The sequence below is a fragment of the Juglans regia genome, chromosome 11 (genome assembly GCF_001411555.2).
Source record: "Juglans regia cultivar Chandler chromosome 11, Walnut 2.0, whole genome shotgun sequence".
Classification (NCBI taxonomy): domain Eukaryota; kingdom Viridiplantae; phylum Streptophyta; class Magnoliopsida; order Fagales; family Juglandaceae; genus Juglans; species Juglans regia.
Genome location: NC_049911.1, coordinates 36,419,116 through 36,442,204, shown reverse-complemented (window position 1 = coordinate 36,442,204; position 23,089 = coordinate 36,419,116). Strand labels below are relative to the sequence as shown.

The following is a 23,089-nucleotide window of genomic DNA, read 5'->3' as shown; positions in this document are numbered from 1 at the left end:
TTTTATTTTTTATTTTTTTAAAATAATTTTTTAACATTCTTAATTATTAAAAATAAAAAATATATATACAACTTAACTAATAGTTATTTCTTTGATTATTAATTAAAAAAAAGTAGTAAACCTATCATAAATGCCGACGCCAATAATGATTTATCGGCAACAAAAATTAAAAAATAATTTTGTTTTTTTCTCCAACTCCCTCTTTCTTTCTATTTGTAATACTCGTTTGAATTGGTGAACAAACAACAAAACGGAGAGTAATGATTCTGACCGCCAACTTTGTAGTTATTGAATCATTGAATTGCACTTATTACATTTTGGCGATGATTTTTTTCCTTTTCATATCGATAATCTAAGTTAACAGTGTTAGAACATTGATATTGGACTAATCAAATATCAATATATCTTTATATTTTGGCTACGTATAAGAAAAATCATCTACATTAAACTAGCCAAATTATTAAAACTCAATATATGAGCTGCAGTAAATTAAGGGGGCTAGTCATATTTGCAGAGTGACTATTCACAGATCAAACAATTATTTTAATATTTTCCACCAATCATCCCTCTCTCTTTCTCTCACTCTTTTCTCTCTCGCAGTAAATGTTTTCCACTTATGTGCATTCTGTGCATTTTTTTTCTTTATTTTTTGGATATTTTTATTTTCTCCTTATTTTTTTATTTATATATTTCCCAATAGGTTTGAGAATTGGAATTATTGTTTTTATTTATATTTTAAGCTGAAATAAAGTTTGGTTTGTATGTGTTTGTTGAATAATTAGATTTAGGAAGAAAATAGTTGAGAAATAATAATTTTAAGTAAAAATTTAATTATTAATTAATATATGAAGTGTATTTATAAAATAAAAAAATTATAAAATATTATTCAAATATATAATATTATATTATTATTTTGACTTTAAGATGACTACTCCAATGTGGATTCACCTAACCAAAATTTAAAGCTATAGCTAAAATTTGAATTTGGCAATGTCTAGATCATTGCCAATGCTCTTAGTTAAATGTTGAGCTAATGGCGTTAGCTTAATGTTATGGTGTTATAGTGTATAGTGGACGATAATCTTTTATTTGAAGACACATCTAGAATAGAATCAAGAGCAGAGCATTCTTATTGGATTATGTAAATACAAAATCATAATTTGGATAATACCAAATGATTTTACATTTGGTTATTCCACTCAAAATTCATATTGATTATTATTAATTTAATAATATTATTTGTTTCTAATTTATTTGTTATCATATTTTATTATTATACCAATAATAAGATTTCATTTCCTTGCCCGACAAAATCCAGTTATTTTGAACTAGTGTGGTAATGGGTATTTGTCAAGAAAAAAAGTGCTTAAATTTCATCTAGTGGCTTTCACTACCTTTCCATTAATAGAATAGTTATGTTGGATACAAGCGGGGTGTGCAAGCGGCAGGTAATCGGGATCTTACGTGGAATAAAAATAAAAAATAAAAATAAACAATACCTCTCTCTTTTCAGCTTCTTCAACAGTGTTCAACGTCACAAACCCAAACCCACGACTCTAGTCAGTCTCCCTATTGTAAATAACCTCGACAATCTCCATCGTCCCGGCCTGCTCGAAAAGCATAGCCAATTTCTGATTATCAACGTCACAAGGCAAATTTCCAACAAAAACTTTTGCTTCTTCTGAAGGTTATACAAACCAGTCTTCTTGTTATTCTATCTCCTTAAAAACCCCATCATCACTACTCTTTGCCTCCGCTTCGACGCCCTCAATGACCAAATCCTCTCCCTCAGCTTCCCAACCCAAAACACGGTCCTCGGTGTCAATGGTGATGGTGTTGCTTTCTTCTTCTTGTTGAGCTCAGTCTGAGGTCTGGACTACAAAGGTAGCTATGGAGGAAGATTGGGTCTTGTTTTGAAGGAGAGACATGGGGAAAAAAGTGAAGAGTGAGAGCGCGAGAGGTTAAGCTTGATAGGTTTGGAGGGTATAGAGAGAATCTGATATGGGTTTTTTGTGGTGGTGGTAAAGAGTGAGGGAAAGGTGGTTACGCAAGATGAGTCAGCCATTGACAAGGCCATGAAGACTGACGTAACTGTAGCAGCCATTTCGATCGAGACGAAAAGGAGGGGGCAGGGGGAGAGGTTAGAGGAGACTAAGGAGTGAGACCTTGAGTTTGCATTCACTCCCTTAAATCCGATGCTAAATACCAAAATGTTAGAAAGCAAAACAAAATCCAGACTTTTAGGTTTTTTTTTTCCACAAAATAGTTTTGAAAAAGGTAATGTTTTGCGTAATTTTCAAACCGTTATCACAAATCCAATAAACCACTCAATGCACTACAAGATTGATTCCAGAACTATCTATAATGGCACAATACTTCATTTTGCAATGGAGTTAAGCAACAAGATTCTAACTACCAAATCGACCACGAAAACCTATAAATTTTCCATTCATACAGCAAGACTTGAACCTCAAACCCTAACCACCAAACCTGTGCAAAGTCCAGCCCTGCCTCTTAAGCGCGTAGACCACGTCCCTAGTAGTCACAGTCTTGCGAAGAGCGTGCTCTGTGTAGGTAACAGCGTCTCTAATCACGTTCTCCATGAAGATTTTGAGTACTCCACGAGTCTCCTCGTAGATGAGGCCGCTTATGTGCTTTACGCCTCCTCTGCGGGCCAAGCGCCGAATTGCAAGCTTGGTGATGCCCTGGATGTTGTCGCGCAGGACATTGCGGTGTCGCTTAGCTCCACCTTTTCCAAGCCCTTTGCCTCCCTTGCCATGGCTCGACATTATTGGTCAACGAGGGATCTGAATCGCACACTATAATCCGCAAGCTGCGTCACAGCTAACTGGTAAGGATCCATAGGGAAAGACTAAAGAGGGATTGTTTCCTTAATCCAGTCTTTTAGTTACTATCCGCGCAAATGCAAACAAAGAAATACCAAAAAAGAAGAAAGAAAAATAGTAATTGAAGTTTGTTTAGAATGGTGGCTATCTACTTATACGAGGAGGGAGAGAGAAAGGAAATGGAGAGAGAGAAAGAGAGAGGGAGAGGTCGGTTGAAGGAGAAAGGAGATGGATCGGTCGATCGATTGGAGGCAAGGAAAGGGAGGGATTACAACTGAAAATTTATAAAGAGAGATAAAATGAAATTAAGAGAGAAGGAAAAATGAAAGCACTGGTGTGGTTGCAAGCCGTTTACACCATGCGCTTGCAAGTAGCATTTTTCTTAATAGAATAGCAGATGCATGAAACAAGTCCAAGCTTTCATGAATAGCAAATCCACTCAGATGTAGCAACAGTGTTACAATCCACGACATGTAATTAAAACACTGTGTATCACCAAAAATAAAAAACAAAGACAATCAATAGAGATTGAACTATGGGCAATCACAAAATCAGCATGTCTGGTCTTATATTTTCAACACAAACTCATACTAAACTATGGGTAATCACAAAATGTTACATTTTGTTCATAACATTTAAACACATCACCAAAAATAAAAACAATACTCAATCACAAAACTAAACAACATATGGTCACATAATTATTGTCCAACCACATTTATTTATATCGCCCGTGGCAGAGCAGGCACTAAATTAGACAAATTGTATGTTAAAGTTAAAACTAGAGTTTTAAATATCGTACTGTAACGATCGGAATTTATCGTGCCGGAACAGTTTCGGCATGGGGGAGGTCTACGTTTCATACCAGGTCAAACACCAGCCATTTCGATGCGTTCGGTCGGATTCAGATGTTTCGTCTAGCATGCAAATTTCGGTCCGGTATGTAAAACCCAGTGGCATGGCAATTTTGTAATTAAAGTTACTGACAAGGATTTTTATGTAAAGTTGGACTCGAAATGAAGGGCTTTTCGATTTTTTGCATAACCTCATATTAGACCGTCAAACCTTTTAAATAGCTCATATCGTCAAACTTGATAAAAAGCTTGTGTTGAGTCCTTTCATACCAAAGCATGCACAAAAATTTTTATATAAATCATTATTTTTTTAAATTAATCGAAAAAATAAACAAGTTTTAATAGAGTATATAATATTGCATCCACACACGCCTGCAAAATCTTATAGGAATCTAAGAAACACAAGGGGTGAGGCTTTTGGGGACTTTCCTTTTAATTTTAATAATATATATAATAATAATTTATAGTTTTTATAATTAAAATTTGGAATATAGTTTATATATATATAATTTATTATTCATATATAAAATATTCCAAAACAGTATTAATATCAAAATATTTCATTTTAATATTTCAATCGAAACGATATTCAAAACTTTGCATTAAATATCTATTAATGTTAATTACAACATCAACATAAGTTGGACGAAAGGTGACACACCTCCAAAAGATATTGATGGGTTATCACTTGTGGATATAATTGTAAATTTATTCTTTAAAATCTCGTAAATTTCATTATGAAGACTTTAAAAATAATGTCGTTGCATTGTATTCATGTCATCAATATCTAATTTCATAATTTAAGCGTCAAATTTCTTATCCTCAAATACAAGTTGTTGACTTCTATCTCGTCCTGCCTTGGTGACGAGTAGCTTGCAGGCCAGTCCTCATTGCACACTAACTGGTCAGTGGGGTTAGAGAGTTTTCAGTTGGTGTTCTCAATCTCAGTCTCAGTGCGGCCTTGATTGGTCAACAAAGGGATCAAAATATCCCCCATCAATAAAGTGAGGGCTTTTTGGACCTTTTTCACCTCTATTTTCAATTTTTTTTCGCTTATTTTATTTAAATAAATATTTTAACTATAAAAAGATTTTTTTTTCAAAGAAAACTGTTATGATTCATTATTAAATAAATTTATATTCATGATTGAATATATTTTGAAACATTTTCATATTAAATATGATATTATAAATTAAAGAGATTTGCTACTTATCATTCATACATCATATATTATATATTTTTTTTAAATTTTATTCTTCTTATTGAATTATTCTACTTATTATTCATATACCAAACATTTTAGTAATATTAATAAATAAAAAAGTGTGGTGTGTGGAAAGATGAATAAAATTTGTTTAAACTAAAATAATGCATTTGGAGTTATAAAGAGAATTTAAATTCATAAATGGATATAATTTGATATAATATGTTAGATTATAAATATATTTTATTATAAAATAGATCTAACATATTATATAAAATTATATCAATTTATAAATTTATTTTACGTGATTTCTTATACCCATAATAGTTGTATTTAATCTGACCAATTACAACAAATGCTGGTTCTACATTCTTTTTAATTTTTTTTATTGGTATCGAATTTTCAAAAATAATATTTCAACTAATTTTAAGATGCACATTTTTTTAAGATGCACATATTATTCTGCATTCAAAATATTTTTTAATGATATTTTGATTTTTTTTTTAAAATAAAAAAAAATAAAAAAGACCAGATAATCTTTTTGGAGCCATACACCCCCGTGTAGCACGTCTCATCTTTATTATTTATGAACGTTAATTTTTTGTTCTTGATAAGGAGCGCGCACACGTGCCATATCGTCATCATCAATCTTTGTCTTTCTTCTTAAAGCACATGTACAGAGTCACAGACGCACAAACACAGACGCAGTCGCGCAGACAAACCTCAGATCCTTGGACTCCTTAATTCCTCTCTAACAACCACCATTCCTTACTCTTCTTGTGACTAATATATAACGTAAGAATATGTCCAATCTCTCTTCTCTTCTCTCTCTCTGTAATCTAACTTTCCCTCTCTCTCTAACTGCCTTGATTGAAAGCCAAGTCTCTCCGACACGGACTAAGTGTGACTGCGAAGACAACGACAACAAGAATACCCAGAAAGTGTTCCTTCCAGACTCAGCAAGATCCATACCACTGGTTCCTGAATATACACTCTCTTCAATACCATCATGACCATTCTCAAATTATGTTTTGTGGGGTTCCTGTGATCTGCGTATTTCAGCTGAAATGGGGTTGCTTTCCTGCAACGAGTGTTGTATTAGAGCGTTTCTAGGTGTTCCCGGTTGGGTATTCTTTTGAATCTTGAAACACCATGACGTTGTTCCGTAAGTTCTTTTATCGGAAGCCACCCGACGGGCTTTTCGAGATCTCTGAAAGGGTTTATGGTATGTTTCTTTCGGTAGTTTATATGAAGTTTGGTCATTTGAGGGCTGAAGATTAATGCGTCGAGAAAAGATAGAAATAATGGGACTTGTGATTAATGTGTTTCTGTTAAATTCTTATTATTTAGTTTCAATCCTGTGAATTTGCATCATTGGTGTTGATAGTAGTACCCCTGGACATTACAGTATATGTTCCCTGGATATAAAATAATGGGTTCTTTATTGTTTTACACACAATTTTCAGTAGGATCGAGAGTTCTCAATGTGCTCAATGTTTTATTAGCATTTTGTCTATGTTTGGTGGTCTATATACCACACGTTATATGTTGGAAGAACTAAAAATGTAGGTGATATAGAAGTAACCTCTTTTGACAATGAACTATGTAGTACTGAGGCTGTATCGACTAAATGTGTCACGTCTATATCGTACCTTGAAAAGACTAGTCAATATTACCATTTGAATTCATTGGAATCATTATAAATCGCAATGGCTTCTCCCTTCTGTACAATGTAGGATCCCATTCACCACACCCCCATACTGAATCCGAGATTTTACATTATCCTCCTTAAATCTTGATGTTGTTGTTAGGCCATTATGTTGTAGGTGGTACAGCTGAAATGCACATTTGACATTTCTAACTGAGATTGTTTTTGAAACCATTTGTAACGATCCAATTAAAGCTCAAGTTAGATCCAAAATATAGGTTTGTACAGCAAATGGATTGGTCAATGTCACAATTGGAACACTTTGAATCATTACAAATCATAAGGACTCTTTCCTCCCAGACGGTATATGTTCTTATTCATCATCCTTCCATAATAAATTCTGGTTGTTCTGGAGGCATAGTTTGTTCTGGTGGAAATGGGTCTGTCAATGAACAAGTCTGTCACGACTCTAGTATATCTCTGTCGGCTAATATTTCGCGAGAAAATTTTTGGGAGGAGAAATAAATAGATAAATAAATAAATTGTTGCCATCTACTGACCTTCTTTGAGGGTGATGACAAAAGGTAGAAAGTACAAATATTTACCCACGCTGTAGTAATTGCTTGTTGAGGTAAGCGATGTTTGCAGAAAAGATATAGAAAAATATTATATGAACTCATTCAATTGAAACTGGTGGAACCTAGCTCAATGCATGTCGGATTGTCAGTGTTCATAACCAAAGCTATGACTGGCTGGTAAATTATATCCGGAAATACTTTTTTGATAAGTAATTATATTCAGTCCAGAAATATAAATAATTTCTTTTCACAACTTGACTCATAAAGTTTTTGAGTGAAACCCAATCAAGAAGTATTGCCAATTTTTGAATCATTCTTATGTTTCAAATTTTCCCTTAATTCATTATAGGAAAGTCCTTGGTGGTGGTTTGTGACCTCTGACAGATTTTGGACATGTTATATTTTCCCAAGGATCGTATTGCAATGAATGCCACATAACTACGTGCACATATATTTACATATGCATTTATTTATTTGTTCACAGCATATGTTACTATATATGGATACATATATATAAGTATAGATATATGTGTTTGTGTTTAAGATTTTCATTTAGTCAAGTTTTTCTATTCTATAAATCTTGGTTTTCAGAAGATATAAAAAGAGAAATGAAATGGGTGCATACCCTTTACTTGTTGCCTTATTATGTAGGTTTTGGAGGAAACACATGTATTGGATATAAAACTTATGCTGATAATTTTCATGCTGTAAAAATAATTTATAGAACATTTTACTTGAATGGCTTTGATCATGATGTTTGCGTGTGTAGTCTTTGACTGCTGTTTCACCATGGATACTTGGGAAGAAGATGGATATAAAGTCTACATAGGAGGAATAGTACGTCAACTCCGTGGACACTTACCTGATGCTTCATTCATGGTCTTCAACTTTCGAGAAGGAGAGAAGCAGAGCCAGATTGCTAACATATTGTCTGAGTATGATATGACAGTGATGGATTATCCACGTCACTATGAAGGCTGCCCATTGCTCACAATTGAGATGATTCACCACTTTTTAAGATCAAGTGAAAGTTGGCTGTCACTTGGGCAACAAAATGTACTCTTGATGCACTGTGAACGAGATGGATGGCCGGTATTGGCTTTCATGTTGGGTGCCCTCTTGGTTTACAGGAAGCAGTACCCTGGAGAACAAAATACTCTGGACATGATTTACAACCAAGCCCCTCGGGAACTTTTGCAATTGATGTCACCGCTGAATTCAATGCCTTCACAACTGAGGTACCTTCTGTACGTCTCCAGAAGAAATGTCACCTCAGAATGGCCTCCACTGGCTAGGGCTCTTACACTGGACTGCATCATTATTAGATTCCTTCCTAAAATGGATGGAGCTGGTGGTTGCTGTCCAATATTTAGGATATATGGACAGGATCCCTTTATGGCTGCTGATCACACAACCAAAGTTCTGTTCTCAACTCCAGGGAGGGGCAAAATTGTTAGGCATCACAAGCAGGTCCATCTAAGTATTTAATTTATTTCTTATTGACTTGGATTGGTTGTGCTTCCTATGGTTTATTTCATAGTTGCCACTAATGGAGAGGATATCTTCCCTTTAAAATTAGCTAGTTCTTCAATCCACAATGTGATTCCTCATTATATTTGTGTCATTTTATTTTCTTAACTTATTTTATTTTCTGAAGGGTGGTGTGCAAGAACATGAACATATGCAGGACCCTCTCTTGATAGAATGCATGCAAGTGTCATAGGGCCCTCATATAATTGTCTGTGCAGGGAAATCATTCTGATTATGGGTCAGCTGATTAGTTGAATCAACCAGCGAATAAAATGAAAATTTGCCCCTGATGGTTCACCATGCGATATCGTTATATTATCAGTTTTTTATTTTTCTGGTTGCTGTTGTTGTTTTGAGTACTATAATTATTACTATGATTTTTTAAAAATTATTTCATAGTAAATTTATCTTTTCAGAATTTATAGATAGGTCTGTTCTGGTTAAGTGATGGAGATTAGTACATATGAACTTATGTCATATGGAGGGAAATAAATGATTGGAGTTTTGAAGATAATGGAAGGACCGTGGAAGAACTCAAGGCTTTATGTTTTAATTCACTTTACCTCTGGATGCCAGCTCACCTATGTCTTCCAAGCTGTAGTTTCCAGGAAATTTTTTATATCTTTTCCTCGTTTTCGAAGTATAGTCCTTGGTTGCCTTGATAATTTTTGTGTTTCCTTTTATTGATCATTAGTAAATTTTATCTTCTAAAAAAAAAATATTAGAATGTAAGCACTCCATTAAAGCTAGGAAAGGTTTAGTCAAAGTAAGTGCCTTAGTTATTCCCTTTTTGTTTTTTTGGTATTTTATTACTTATTAAAAAAAGACTTTGATGCTCTCAAGTTTAAAATGACAGAACAATTAAGTCCGTGTCTTCTTACCATTTTCAATGGTTAAGATCGCTACCACTTGTTACCCCCATTCAGTAAGTATAGATAGTTGTTTCTTATTGTTTTCTATGTAGATGCATTGCCAATGAAAGGAAGTTTAAAATTGCATATTTTTTTCCAATTACGTATATATTATTCTGGTGACTTTTTGTTCTTTCTACTTATAACGCAGGCAGATTGTGAACTTGTTAAATTTGACATTAATTGCCACGTCCAAGGTGATGTTGTTCTTGAGTGCATCAGTTTGGATGAAGATCTGGAACGTGAAGAGATGATGTTTCGAGCCATGTTCAATACAGCTTTTATACAATCAAATATCTTGATTATAAACCGCGACGAAATAGACATCTTATGGAATTGTAAGGATCAATTTCACAAGGATTTTAGAGCAGAGGTATAGATATATCTCTCCCTTTCTTTTTTTCTTTTAATTTTTTTTTTTTTTATGTTTAGTACAACAACTTTGTGTTCAGTGGCAAATTATGCCATCTTCTAAATCTCTTATTTGATCTGACCACTTGTGAAGGTTCTTCTTTCGGAGATGGATGCTGCTACCTCTCTTATTTCAATTGATTTACCTGGTATCAAAGAGAAAGAAGGCCTTCCTGTGGAAGCATTTGCAAAAGTTAAAGAGATCTACAGCAATGTAGATTGGCTAGATCCAAAGGCAGATGCGGCATTGAATGTGCTCCAGCAAATCAAAACATCTACTTTCCTTCAGGAAAGATTGGAGACAATTTCTTTGCCTACTGCAGAAGGTAGCCTGTTGCTGGATTCAACTCCAGAAAATCTAATATCAGAATCGAAGGCCTCAGAACAAAACAACAGGAATCTCACATTGATGGCTCAGGCAAAACAGTCTATACCCTCTTTAGATTCATGGCTCGATTCTAATTCAGTTAGGAAGAAGATTGAAGCTCCAGAGTTGCAGTTCACTTTCCAATGGCCTGCAAAATCTAAGATCATCTCCCAAAGAGGACCTCCAACTTCCCTATCAGCTCCAGCTCCAGCTTCATATTCTAATTCTTTGCAAGGCTCCCCTGTACCTATATCAAGATACCATAGTGCACCCTCGGCCCTTGGAATTACAGCTTTGTTGCATGATCATGCTGCATCTAATAGTGAAGAAGTCAAGCATGCGGTGACAGTAGCTTTAACTTCTGCTTCTTCAGCTCCTTCTATTTCAAATTTAATGAAACCTGTACAGCTGAGTAACATACCCATTCCTTCAAAGCTGACACCTCCACTCCCTTCTTTCTCAATAGAATCTTCAATTGATGCTCCTATAAATATCGGCAATACTTCTGCAGCTATTCCCTCTCTGTCGGTGCCTCTACCGATTTCAAGTGCCAAAGATTCTTCGCCTACTCAACATCCTGGGACCACTATTCAGTCATCATTCCCTCCCCCCCATCCTCCACCCACTCCTTTTGCTGGGGCGTCTCCATTCTATGCTCTTAAAAGTCCTCGTTCAATGCCCCCTCCCCCTTGCCCTCCTTTTTCTGGGGTTTCTCCATCTCCATCTGTCAATAACTCATTTTCAACTCCCCCTTCCCCACCCCCACCCCCACCCCTACCCCCTTCTTTGTCTGTAACATCCCCATCTTCCACAATAAAAAACTCATTTTCAAATCTCCCATCCTCTCCACCTCCACTTTCGGGAACAGCTCCATCATCTCTCAAGACCTCATTTTCAGGTTCCCATCCTCCACCCCCTGCAATTCCTTCTTCACATGCTTGTGATGTTCATTCTGCAGTGTGTGTGAAGAAGAACACAGCAGTTACATCTGCCCCCCCACTGCCTCCACCTCTTCCAGGCTCCAGGCCTGCCTCAGGTCCTACTAAACTATCTTTGGCACCACCATCACCTCCTCCTCCTCCTAATTCTGCCCTGAATGATTCTTCCTCAAAGAATTCTGCTCATGTTCCGCCTGTACCACCCCCTCCAGCTCCCTTTTCCAATGGGTTGACAAAAGCTGGTCGTGCCTCTCCAAAGTTGAACTCTGGAGCTACTGGAGTGCCTCCAATTCCTGGACCGCCTTCTGGTTCTACATTCAGTTCAAAGGGATGGGGTGTATCACGTGCAAATCCCAGAAATCAAGCCTCTGCTAAAAAGACCAATCTGAAACCATATCATTGGTTAAAGTTGACACGAGCCATGCAAGGAAGTTTATGGGCTGAGGCACAGAAAGCTGATGAAACTTCCAAGTAGGCATCTTCTCTGTCAACCATTTTTTCCCTCACTGTTTAAGAAGTCTTTTCAGTCCTATGATTCTCACGGACATTTTATTGTTCATATTCTTTCTTATCGGTGCCAGGGCTCCAGATTTTGACATGTCAGAGCTTGAGAGTCTTTTCTCTGCAGTTGTTCCAAATTCCGAACATGGAAGCACTGGTGGAAAATCAAATTGTCGTGCTTCCAGATCAAAGCTTGAAAAGGCTCAGCTGGTTAGTGTTGAATTCTCTTAGGATGGAGCTTACTGTAATTTCTTTCCATTTCATTGGCTCAAAACTATTTTTTTACACTTTGAGCTGGCATGACATAAAAATACTGTGAAATGACCAGGCTTTACCTGGTTCTGGCTGGTAATTTTCCTCAAGGGGCTGTGCCGGGGTTGGACTATACGGGCTTGAAAAAAGGATAGAAAGAAAGAAAGAAAAACCACAGAATTTCCTTTTCCAACTCTTATAGTTGGATGGGTTTAAGTGACCATCCAATAAATAATTAAGAAAAAGTTAAGCGATCAAATTGGTTAGTTGTTAAAAAGTTAGTTTGAAGTGTAGTGAAGCTCCCCAATGTAGTTGTATCTAATTTATGTGTAGTTGTATCTAATTTATTTTGGGTGGGGCAGAAGAGAACTTCATTTTTTTAATGAGTTTTAATGTCAAATGCAGTATTTTCCCCCAGCTACCAAGAAGCTCTCTCTTTTTTTTCCCCCTGTAATCTTTCTGTTTTTGATAAGATAACGGTTTTCATGCCATAACTTCTCATTAAACAAAACTAAGTAGTAGTGCTGATTCGCCGGCCAACCATTATAAAATCATATGAGACCATAACAGAATACAGAGATTTGGGTTGAAGATTGAAGTGATTATCATCATTACTCTAACACATTTCGAATTTGCTTAATTAGAAACTAGTGGGTCTTAATCTTTAATTACATTTTTACGTTTTACATTGCATGATCTCTCTTCCTTATATTTGTATATGTCAGGACTAGGGTTTGCAAAAAATGAGAGTAAATGCAGAGATGCTCTAACAATGAAATTGACCAGTACACCCTTGTGCGTAATACTTTATGATGTGGGTGCTTGTAAACATTTACCACAAGGATTTCTTTCCTTAGCACTCCCCCTCAAGTTTGAGTGTATAAACCCAACCTGGAACAGATAAACTCCATCCGATTCCCGTGGACTTGGCTTCACCTTTTTTTAATAAAATTCGTATTTACCGATAGAAAAACTCCAACCGATTACGACCTAAAGACTTTGTAAACATATCTGCAAGTCGGTCTTCAGATGTTACAAATGATTTAGATATATCTTTAGTCAGAATCTTTATTGAATGAAATGACAGCCAATTTCAATATGTTTGGTTCTTCCAAAAGGCATTGATGGAACCTCTAATTTAACAACAGAGAATTTACTGGTTCTTGCAGATTGAGCTAAGGCGAGCATATAATTGTGAAATCATGCTCACAAAAGTTAAAGTCCCATTGCCAGAATTAGTGGTATGCTACACCTTATGGTATTTATTTTTACATAAATGCTTCTTCAATAGTTGTGTTGAACTCGAGATTTTGTATGGCTATATATGTGTTACAGTTTTGAAAAGCCAAATATCTAAGTTTCCAGCTTGTTCATTTTTATTTATGCATGTCTTTTTCCCTGAGTTGTGGTCCTGCATATGCTGCTCAATTTTTAATCCGGTGTCCACCTCAAATACATGGTTTCTTTGTTCTAAACTTTATGTAATGTTTGTTTTATGTTTTTTAGTATCTCTTGACTTGAATCTTGAACATAACTTTCTGGAGACACAATCACGGGCAAAGATAAACAATTGAACACTTTTTATCTGAAGAGCTTACAGAAGCTTATATTTACCACTCCTAGATGTTTGAAAGTGATATCCGATATCCAAGTCAATAAACAGGTCTTCATTTAGGCCTCTTACCTTATTGCTTCCCTGACCTTTTTTAGAGTTCAGTCCTTGCCTTGGATGAATCAGCGCTAGATGTTGATCAGGTTGAGAACCTCATAAAATTCTGTCCAACGAAAGAAGAGATAGAATTACTAAAGGTATTGGGCCTTTTCTTTCAGTTTAAATTTTCTAGTCCTCATGTCTGCATATTGTACCCACTGAATATTTTATCTCAATTTCCTGAGTACAGTGTGCTGATATTTTCTTATGTTGCTTTTGTGTTATCATCACGCTTTAATATTCAGGGTTATGTTGGAGATAAGGAAAACTTGGGAAAATGTGAACAGGTATGGGGATTCTATCTTTTTGGATTCTATCTTTTTTTTTTCATAGTTTCTGACATATAAGTTATTCTTTACATAGCATGGCTGATGCCTCCATTCCAATTGAATGGGCAAGATGTTGGTCTTGAATTGTACATCAATCATCCTTTTCGTCAATTGATATCATATGAGGAAAGAAGATATATGGATGATCTTCCAAGACCTGTCAATTGCATATTTATGAGCTTACCATTCAACTCGAAGTCCTATTTCTGTATTGATATATTTTTTTTCATATTAATATTTGAATTGTCATGAACTTCATAAATATCTCAGTTCTGTCTTTTTCCACCACACTCTGAATAACTGACTTGCTTGTTTCCTGATAGTTCTTCTTAGAATTGATGAAAGTGCCACGGGTAGAGTCAAAGCTGAGAGTTTTCTCCTTTAAGATACAATTTCGTGCTCAGGTCAGATGATCATATATTTATCATTTTTCTACATGCTTTATGTTGCTGTTGGGTGTCCTTTTTCTTTACTTTAGCCCTTCCCGTGTATTCTCACAGGTTTCTGATCTTAGAAATAATTTGAATGTTGTCAATTCTGCATCTGAAGAGGCGAGCTACTTTTTCACATTCCATTGTCTTGTATCTTTAAAATCTTTTTGTGAAAAAGTTCATACCTGACGTCATTTTCACTATTGTGCTTATCAGATCAGAAATTCAGTCAAGTTGAAAAGAATCATGCAAACCATTCTTTCGCTGGGTAATGCTTTGAACCATGGAACAGCAAGAGGTGAGCGGAAATTCCTTTTTAGCGTCTTGTACTTGGGCATCATCTCAAGGCATATTAATTTTGGAAGTACAATGATACCGTATACAAGAACTTATATATGAAAAGAGCCATAGCAGTGGTGATAAAGTCACTTGAGTTTGAAATGGTATGTGATATAGGTTTGTCATTTGAAAAGACAGAAAATGTAGAACCTCAAGTCAAAAAAAAAAAAAACCCATCTTCCCCTGAAAGATAGCTATCAGGTGACCATATCCTGGGTCTAATGGGAATGCAAAAAGCAAACCCTTGGAAAATAGTGTATCCTCAAGTTGTTGGCCTTTTGCGACCTATATATTCATATTGAAACGTGGCTGAGATCTACCAAACGATTCCCCTTAACTGCTTTATTTTAGTTTTCTATCGGTAGATATTGCTTGAATTTGGTGCCAATATCTCCATCCTTCGGTTGTTCAGACCTGCAATCATATGGGTCATTTCAAGTGATGCTGCTTTGTGTTTGAACCATGAACTCATGGCTAGGAGCTCAAATCTGGAATGGCTTATATATTTAGTTGTGTATTTTCTTACTAAACATTTGCGTGTGCGTGTATATTTTTGTTTGTTAACATTTATTTATCTATCGTGTAGTACTTTTTCCCTAAAAGTACCAGCTGTCAACGTTTACCTTTAACTATGCTTCTTTCAATAAATTTATGACATTATTGCTGCAGGTTCTGCAATTGGATTTCGATTGGATAGCCTCCTTAAACTCACCGATACACGAGCCCAGAATAACAAGATGACTCTCATGCATTATCTTTGTAAGGTAGAATATTTTTCATTCATTTCTGTTTATGCCCATCTTTTCTGCAAGCTCTTCCATTGACTTAATTTCATGTGTAATTGTCGCTTTTGAGTTTTTTTTTTTTTAATTAAATGAGCATCCACTTTAAGTTCCCACAGACAAAGGTGTCTCTTGGGTAAGGTTAAGACCAAAAAGTTTGAATCTTTTCTTCATCATTTGGCATGTCTTCACAATCATTTGCCATGCTGTTAAAGCTGGTTCAGCTGAATGGAGAGAGCATTTGGATGGAGAGGATAAGACGATAACAATTATTTTAGAATATATGATTATTTGAGTCTCCTTACAAGGAGCTAGTCCTGTATCATTAAAAATTTACTAGCATGATGAGTTAAAGCTTTTGTCCATGGTTGAATTGATTCAATGGTGGAGAGGTAAGACCTACTCTGAAGTTGATTTTACTACATTTTACTACGTGGACCCTTTTGCACCACCAGGTCATATGTAAGGTAACTTTATGTTACAAGGTGTCTAGGGATCTAATCACTTGATTGATAACTGGGTACATCTTCTGTGATTTTCTCCTCCTCTCCCCCCCCCCCCCCTCCATGACTTTGGTCTCGTTCTACTCTTTTTGCTTCTCCAGCTCAGTCAGCATTGAAAAATTGGCACTTCTGCACACTTCGCTTGGGGTAAAATCATATCTACTTATTAATAATCTATTCCTGCTTGAAAATCTGTAGGTACTCGCTGAAAAGTTGCCAGAACTTCTAGATTTTTCAAAAGACCTTGTGAATTTGGAGGCTTCAACAAAGGTATTATTTTTCTTTTGTTTTGTTTATATTTTTTTTTTGGTATCGATCTTGTGGAAACAATTAATGCCCCGTATCCTATGTCTTTGTAGCTAATATCTAAAGCTTCATTACCATGCAGATACAATTGAAATATTTGGCCGAGGAAATGCAGGCCATTAGTAAGGGACTGGAGAAGGTTATACAGGAATTGACTGCCTCGGAAAATGACGGGCATGTATCTAATAACTTTTGCAAGGTATTCTATGCATCAGCTGCATATGTGATTCATATATTTTGTTGAAGCTTCTTTGAGTTCTTTCTGCATTATTTTCCTTCAGCTGATGGATGCATTGATTTGTAGCATGCAATATGCTTTCGAGGAACTGAAAGTATATTAGCTGGACCCCTTGTGATAGACCAATATCATCCCTTACCTTTCTAAAGCCTGTCTAAGATATGATTTTTATTTTTATTTTGTAATTTGTGCAACAATTCTTCTCCATGGACTTTTCATTTTTTTCCCTAGACCGCCTTTCTATTTTCCTATGGATCAGAGTCTAGTTCCTAGATGAAAAGTACCGGAGTTAATCAAACCCCATTTCCTTTTCAGAAAGATTATCTTCTATTTCATTTCATTCAATCTTGTGGCAAGTGAATGTAGTTGAAAGAGTCATTATCAACAATTTCTTTAGGAGATTGGTAATGAAAGAACGCCCAGGAAGAGCGGAAGTAGAGTATATATTGCCTCCAACAAGCCCAAGGTTCCCCTCTAAAGTTTCTCCTTTTGAAAGGTAGTGCGACTGCATGTATTTAGTAGAGACTCCTGATCAAAGTTGTTCCACGTTCAGAGTGAAAAAAAGTAAATAAACATTTTTCCCAGGCTTGGGTAGTTAAAATCATTGTGTTCAAAAGGAGGGGAAGTGGTTAGGACTTAGGACATAAATTTAATATTTTCCTGCCACTGATCTTGAAAGCGAGGAATCAGAAGATGTTCCCTGTAGTAGTTGAGTTCCTTGACTCAAAATCAGTCACCCATGTTGACTATAACTGAAAGCCGAAACAGTCATAAAATATCATATTACATTACATACATGGTAATAAGATTAAACATGAGGTCATGAAAGTCTTGTCATGATAAATACATCTTAGAAAAAAAGAACTTACTCCCGGTGCATCTTGAACTCAGTATTTAACCTTTGCCCTATTCTTACAGAAACAAGAGGTTCGTCTGGGCTAGCCCTCATTGACTTCTCTATAATAGAAATTTCAATAATATCTTTAAGTAATCGGTCAAACAAATGAGGCCTTATGTTTCAGCTGTGAACTTGACTGATTTTTTTTACTTCTTGTCTAACTATAGATTTTGAAGGGTTCTGACTTCAAGACTTATCCAAGCCCTGATTGGTGGCTGCTGAGTCTCCCCATCTCTCCCAAATCTCCTTAGTCTCTGGCCGACCTGTATGAGGCAGAAACTTATTTTACATACAATCTGGAGGCTGAGCCCCAGCCCAGCAGTAATCTTACAGCTTAGGCCAACTAACACATATAAAATACATTTCTCATTGGCTGTATTTAGGTTCTGAAATGCAGGGAAGGGGAGTTATTTATTTCAACCATTTAAATGAACCAACTTTTTATTCCATTCATAGCATTTTGATGATCTATCAAGCATACCTAATGAACGATGAATCGCTTCATACTGACCTATCGCCAGTAAACTTTCCTATCTCATATTAGAGTGGGAAATTGGAGTATTTTCTGCTTTACTGGATGAAGGATCATGAACATAATAAGTTCTAGTTGACATGTCTGTTAAGGGTTCCTGTTTAAACACTCTGTTTGTTGAAACCTGCTTTTGAATTTAAATTACTGTATTTTCCTTGATTTTTATGATTACAATTAATTCACTCATTAATATTAAATCCTTCATTGGGAAATATTCAGATTATAAAGGAGTTCCTTAGTTATGCTGAAGCTGAGGTGAGGTCTTTGGGTTCACTTTATTCTAGTGCGGTACGTATCAAGCTCATTTTGATTGGAATTGGGTTAATGCGGTGCTTGCAAGACGGTACAGAAGCATTACTAGACATTTCTGAATTTAGAAGCTTTCAGGGTAGAAATGCAGATGCACTGGCTCTTTATTTTGGGGAAGATCCAGCACGTTGTCCATTTGAGCAAGGTATTTTTGGCCTTAACACCTTTTGCTGGCTTTATTTCTGTTCAAAGGTTCAATTTCCAGCTGGTGCACAGTTGCCGAGAGTTATTCCAAAAAAAAAAAAAAAACTGTCCAAACTGCAGTAGGAAAAAGAAGTGAAAGAAAATCTAAAAGAAGAAGAAGCTCTTAATGCATTAATGATGAATTATTTATACTTAATAATTCTCCTGAATACCTTTCAACCCTTTTGTTTCTCTGATAATCAGTAGCAGTCAATTACTAACAGTTTCAGCGATGTTCCTAAACATGCTCCTATTGATTTGAGGAACAATTAATTGCATATTATGGTTAATTTATATTAGCTTTTAGAATTTCTCAAAATCAGTGCCCATCAATAGTTATTAGCTTGATGTACTTTACATTTCTTGAATCCTCTTCATGCCAAGCTGTAGTAATCTCTGAATCTGTTTGGTGGATATGATCTATTGCTTTTACATTTCTGAATCCTATTTAGCATATTGGCCTTTTCCTTTCTAAGGAAATATCATTTACTATCTTTGCTTTTATTTGTCATGACTTAGTCGTATCTACTCTGCTCAACTTTGTGAGGATGTTTGTACGAGCACACGAGGAAAACTGCAAGTATATTGAGCTTGAAAAGAAGAGAGCAGAGAAGGAGAAAGAAAGTGAGAAGCTGATGTTATTTACAAACAAAAAGGAGCCCGTACACATTATGCGCATTACCATCAGGAATGGCAACATTAATTGATCAAAGCATCATTAACACTACATTCACCTGACCAACATAACATAACCTAGTTGCTGCTGGACGAAAACCCTTAGGGGACTGAGAATACAAACTACAACCAGCAGCACTGATATTGATGACATAGAGAATGTTTAATCCTATGGAATAACAAATCAGCAATTAATGGAATGCGGGTGGTGTCTGCTGGGAGAGATTTATTTTGAAGCAGTAAGCCCTATACGTCGCCTCCTTTCCTGTTTTGAAACATGTTTTAGCATAAGAATCTTGAAATTTATGTCTGTTTTATTATCCTAAGCGGTTTTTTGTTTTTTTGTTTTTGTTTTTTGGAGCAGTGATGCCGGAGCTGACGAGTCCCTTTCGATGAGCCACTTGTGATATGCTCTTACCAACCCCGCTCCTGGTTCATCAATATTGTTTGTGTGTATTCTTTGGAATGTTAAGGATGTAAATGTTGATATATATATATATATATATATATATATGAGTTCTATTGTATACAATCACTTTTGCGTACAGCTCTTTGCACATTTTATTGATGTGATTGGTCAAAACAGTTCTTTTATATTAAAAAAAGTGATGCAGTCAATCACATTAATAGAGTATGCAAAGAGTATGTAAAAGTGACTGCACGTAGAGTTTTTGTATATATATATTGTTATGAAGATGACTGGAAAGGGCAATATTCATCATCTTAAAAAGCAAGCGGTATGGAAGTTTTGCAGTATCAAAGCCACTATTTTGAAAAGCAAGTATGTACTATGTTCAATATCATTTGGATGCGTGTAGAGAAAACGGTTTGCGTTGATATATATATATATATTTATATATATTGCTTTTAAAACGTGTTTTTTGGCAGAAAGAAGAAATTAGATAAAAACAAATAAATAGTTAAGGTTATGAAATTATCAAGCTTTGGTGGTGAACACCTATCAGAATAAGTTTCCATCTAAACCATTTCAACACTCGTGGAAAACGCAATTTTATCATTGATGTATAAACAAAGGAGAGTATAAGTGAAGAGAAAATTCCTGCTTAATCAAAAGTTGGAGATTAAGGTACTAATATTGATACTCTTTTAAAGGTTTTATTTAATGCATGGGTATTATCGATTGAAGTTTATAAATTTCGTCAGCCTTGTGTAGTTTTATAAACACAAAACCTATTTTCTGTTTTCATTTTTGAGCCTTCTGATTAATTATAATTAATGTGGCCCTTTTGAGACCAGACAATGGTTTTCTCGAGTAAAAGATGTGTCATAACATACCTATATATTTGTAGTATATATGAGAATAGAGGAATATTATGCATCAGTCACTATTTACTCTTACACTCCACACCTATAACTTTTTCATAGGGTGTGGGATGTGGGGTGTGGTTGATGAATAGTGATTGATAAGAAGAATTTTTCATACGGATATCACCCCTTCATTCTAAAGAGATTGGCGTTATGAATAAATAACGGAGGCACTTTGTGAATCAGTTGAATAGAAAAATGATGAACCCAAACTTTATAGCAAACACAAGTGCCCTTTTCCCTTTATCCCTCCATATTTTATCTTTACAAGGATGAAACTTTATTCTCAACACTATTAATCAACACCCAAAAGAACACTATCACTCTTAATTAAGCACAGATTCCAGGCTATTTTCATCTCTTTACAGTTACAAAGATCATGTATGATGTTGATCGATCACTTCAAAGCTTTGGTAATTTAGGCTGGTGGGTGGCTAATACATGGAGCGTGCAACTGCTGCAGCCAAAGATGCGGTGAAGTTAGGATCTTTAGTCAAAGAGGCCACGCATTCTTCAATTTTATTGTAGTAGTTGTTTTGATGGTCTTTTTCCACATAATTTCTTCGATTTTCTTTGTTTGGCCCAGAGAGACTGAGATCAAGGGCGATAGCTGGTCGAAATGGGCTATGATTAGAAATATCATGCATTGAATTTGAGCTCGTCATGGCCACTCCAATACGATCTGATGAAGATAAAGAGTACTGATCCCCGACATCATGAGAATTAGCATTAGCATCATGGTTATGCTCTCCATCGTAGGTTGCGACAAGAACATTCTTATCTTCCACGCATCTTTGTACCTGATGAAGGGCAGGGATCATGAATCACGATCATATCAGAAGGATCGAAGAAATGTACGTCTAACTACTGGCATTAAATTACACAACAACTTGTTATATATATATATTATTATTAATGTTTCGGTATTGACTACAACATGTTACCAATTACAACGTAGTTTCCGAAGCTTTTGCAGATGCGTGTGCGCACAAAACACTGTACGTATCAAGCACTCTTTGTACGCAGTCTATGTTCCGAAATTACAACGTCGACGTTGCAATGCCCTATAGCTATCTATATAGCAAGCTAATTATTTCTTTTATCAAAACGTCACCCGTTTTTCTTTTTTTAGCTTGACATTTAAGTCGACTTTATACATGAGGCCAAAGGCTGATCTTTAAATCTTAAAATAATTACTAATTTAGAGATGAAATTTATAAATATTATACCTTCTTCTTGACGGGGCATCCAGGAGCCATGGAACACCTGAAATAAGCTCTGGGTGATGGGTTGTCTTTAGTAACCTTCTGCCCATATTTCCTCCATTGATAGCCATCTTTCACTATCTGATCGAATTAATTCACGATCGAGGATTAATATTGTATAATATAATAAAGACACATATCATAACAAGTTTGACGAATTACAATATAATTAATTATAAACATATATATATATAGAACTATATATACTTACTAGGCTATTGTCCAGAGAATCAGCTCTCACTAAGATTCGTGATGTACTATTAGGTGCCGGAAACTGTGTCCGTGCTTTCTTGTAATTTGTTTCGTTGTTTGAGCCGCTTTGATGAGTTAAATTGATGTCCATTATTTGTTCTGCCTTTCTAGCTTGAAGACGGGCTTGAAGAATATTGCATTTTCTGTTCATAACGCCAAGCATGAATCTTAGAGTTTCATTCTCTTTTCGCAAACTCTCAGAGTTTGCTTGGAGAGTTTCCATGGCCTGGATCGAGGAACATCTTTTCCATTAGCTCTTTTATTTTATTTTTTTTTCAGAAGAATATATAACAAGTAAAACGAAGAACGTCCATGACAAAAAACAAAAGCAAGATTAATTGCCCATTTTTATGACATGGACACAGCAAATTAATCAAGCAGCAGCAAGAATTAAGGAAAATTACCTTTTGATCATTAGAAGTGGTACTCATCTGCGCTTCCATGTTCGATCAGATCGCAACTGAATGAAATTGATCAATATGATTAAGAACTAAGACTGTTGGGGTAAAATAGAATACTAGTTAGAGCTAGAAATCCTTGATCTACACGTACCTGAATAATAATCTCACCGACAATCATGAATGGTTAATGGTACTTCAAGGGATGCAGCACGTACTAGTTTGGTTCAAGGAACGTACACGAAGATCGATATCGATCGATCGATTGAAGAGAGACCAATTATTTATTGGCTGCTCTCTCTGGAAGTTAGTAAGAAAGCTTGGTCTTTGTTCTTCGCAAGGAAGAGGCCGTTGAAATCAAATCCATGTGTTGGAAGAAAGAAAAAGGTACGGCGAAATTACGTGAGACATATATCTACACGTACGTACGTAACATGACACACCATCAATGAGGTAAGCCCTGGTTATTTCATCCCATTAACTTCATTTATCTAAGAATGACACGAAGCTCTAGTTTATTTTTACAAAATTTTTCATTTCATTTTTATAAAATTTTTCATTTCATCTCATCA

The 23,089-nt window shown here is 35.6% G+C and overlaps 3 protein-coding genes and 1 pseudogene across 6 annotated transcripts; 1 reads left to right on the top strand and 3 right to left on the bottom strand.

Moving 5' to 3' along the window:
- Positions 1–1,373: 1,373 nt before the first annotated feature.
- LOC118343810 lies at positions 1,374–2,104 on the bottom strand (annotated as a pseudogene).
- A 373-nt stretch (positions 2,105–2,477) lies between these two features.
- On the bottom strand, positions 2,478–2,789 carry LOC118343824 (histone H4-like). 2 transcript variants are annotated; one of them, XM_035682862.1, is made up of 2 exons: positions 2,745–2,789; positions 2,478–2,693 (listed from the first exon to the last, which is right to left on the bottom strand). In XM_035682862.1, exons 1-2 carry the CDS (start codon positions 2,787–2,789, stop codon positions 2,478–2,480), a joined length of 261 nt encoding a protein of 86 aa, XP_035538755.1. The 2 variants fall into 2 exon arrangements, with proteins under 2 accessions (XP_035538755.1, XP_035538754.1); XM_035682861.1 differs by having other exon boundaries at positions 2,478–2,789.
- Positions 2,790–5,593: 2,804 nt separating this feature from the next.
- LOC109005173 (formin-like protein 18) lies at positions 5,594–20,065 on the top strand. 3 transcript variants are annotated; one of them, XM_035682855.1, is made up of 18 exons: positions 5,594–6,129; positions 7,900–8,600; positions 9,723–9,944; positions 10,077–11,758; positions 11,869–11,998; positions 13,210–13,281; positions 13,751–13,849; positions 13,997–14,038; positions 14,404–14,484; positions 14,581–14,631; positions 14,728–14,809; positions 15,520–15,614; positions 16,334–16,405; positions 16,524–16,640; positions 18,329–18,397; positions 18,497–18,563; positions 19,121–19,515; positions 19,641–20,065. In XM_035682855.1, exons 1-17 carry the CDS (start codon positions 6,057–6,059, stop codon positions 19,306–19,308), a joined length of 3,843 nt encoding a protein of 1,280 aa, XP_035538748.1. In that variant the 5' UTR covers positions 5,594–6,056; the 3' UTR covers positions 19,309–19,515; positions 19,641–20,065. The 3 variants fall into 3 exon arrangements, with proteins under 3 accessions (XP_035538748.1, XP_035538747.1, XP_035538749.1); XM_035682854.1 differs by having other exon boundaries at positions 18,329–18,563; XM_035682856.1 differs by lacking the exon at positions 19,641–20,065 and having other exon boundaries at positions 18,487–18,563; positions 19,121–19,173.
- A 724-nt stretch (positions 20,066–20,789) lies between these two features.
- Positions 20,790–22,873, bottom strand: LOC109005227 (probable WRKY transcription factor 40). The gene is made up of 5 exons (XM_018984048.2): positions 22,672–22,873; positions 22,524–22,579; positions 22,079–22,345; positions 21,832–21,948; positions 20,790–21,402 (listed from the first exon to the last, which is right to left on the bottom strand). The coding sequence occupies exons 2-5, from the start codon at positions 22,560–22,562 to the stop codon at positions 21,037–21,039; spliced, it is 789 nt and encodes a 262-aa protein (XP_018839593.1). The 5' UTR covers positions 22,563–22,579; positions 22,672–22,873; the 3' UTR covers positions 20,790–21,036.
- Positions 22,874–23,089: the final 216 nt, after the last annotated feature.

Coding starts and splice junctions, on each gene's coding strand:
- LOC118343824 (XM_035682861.1), bottom strand. CDS start 2,789: ATGTCGAGCCATGGCAAGGGAGGCAAAGGGCTTGGAAAAGGTGGAGCT.
- LOC109005227 (XM_018984048.2), bottom strand. CDS start 22,562: ATGGAAGCGCAGATGAGTACCACTTCTAATGATCAAAAG. Junction 22,346..22,523: donor CCACTTCTAATGATCAAAAG/GTAATTTTCCTT, acceptor TCCTCGATCCAG/GCCATGGAAACTCTCCAAGC. Junction 21,403..21,831: donor GATGCCCCGTCAAGAAGAAG/GTATAATATTTA, acceptor GCCCTTCATCAG/GTACAAAGATGCGTGGAAGA.
- LOC109005173 (XM_035682854.1), top strand. CDS start 6,057: ATGACGTTGTTCCGTAAGTTCTTTTATCGGAAGCCACCCGACGGGCTT. Junction 11,759..11,868: donor AAAGCTGATGAAACTTCCAA/GTAGGCATCTTC, acceptor TATCGGTGCCAG/GGCTCCAGATTTTGACATGT. Junction 14,485..14,580: donor AGATACAATTTCGTGCTCAG/GTCAGATGATCA, acceptor GTATTCTCACAG/GTTTCTGATCTTAGAAATAA.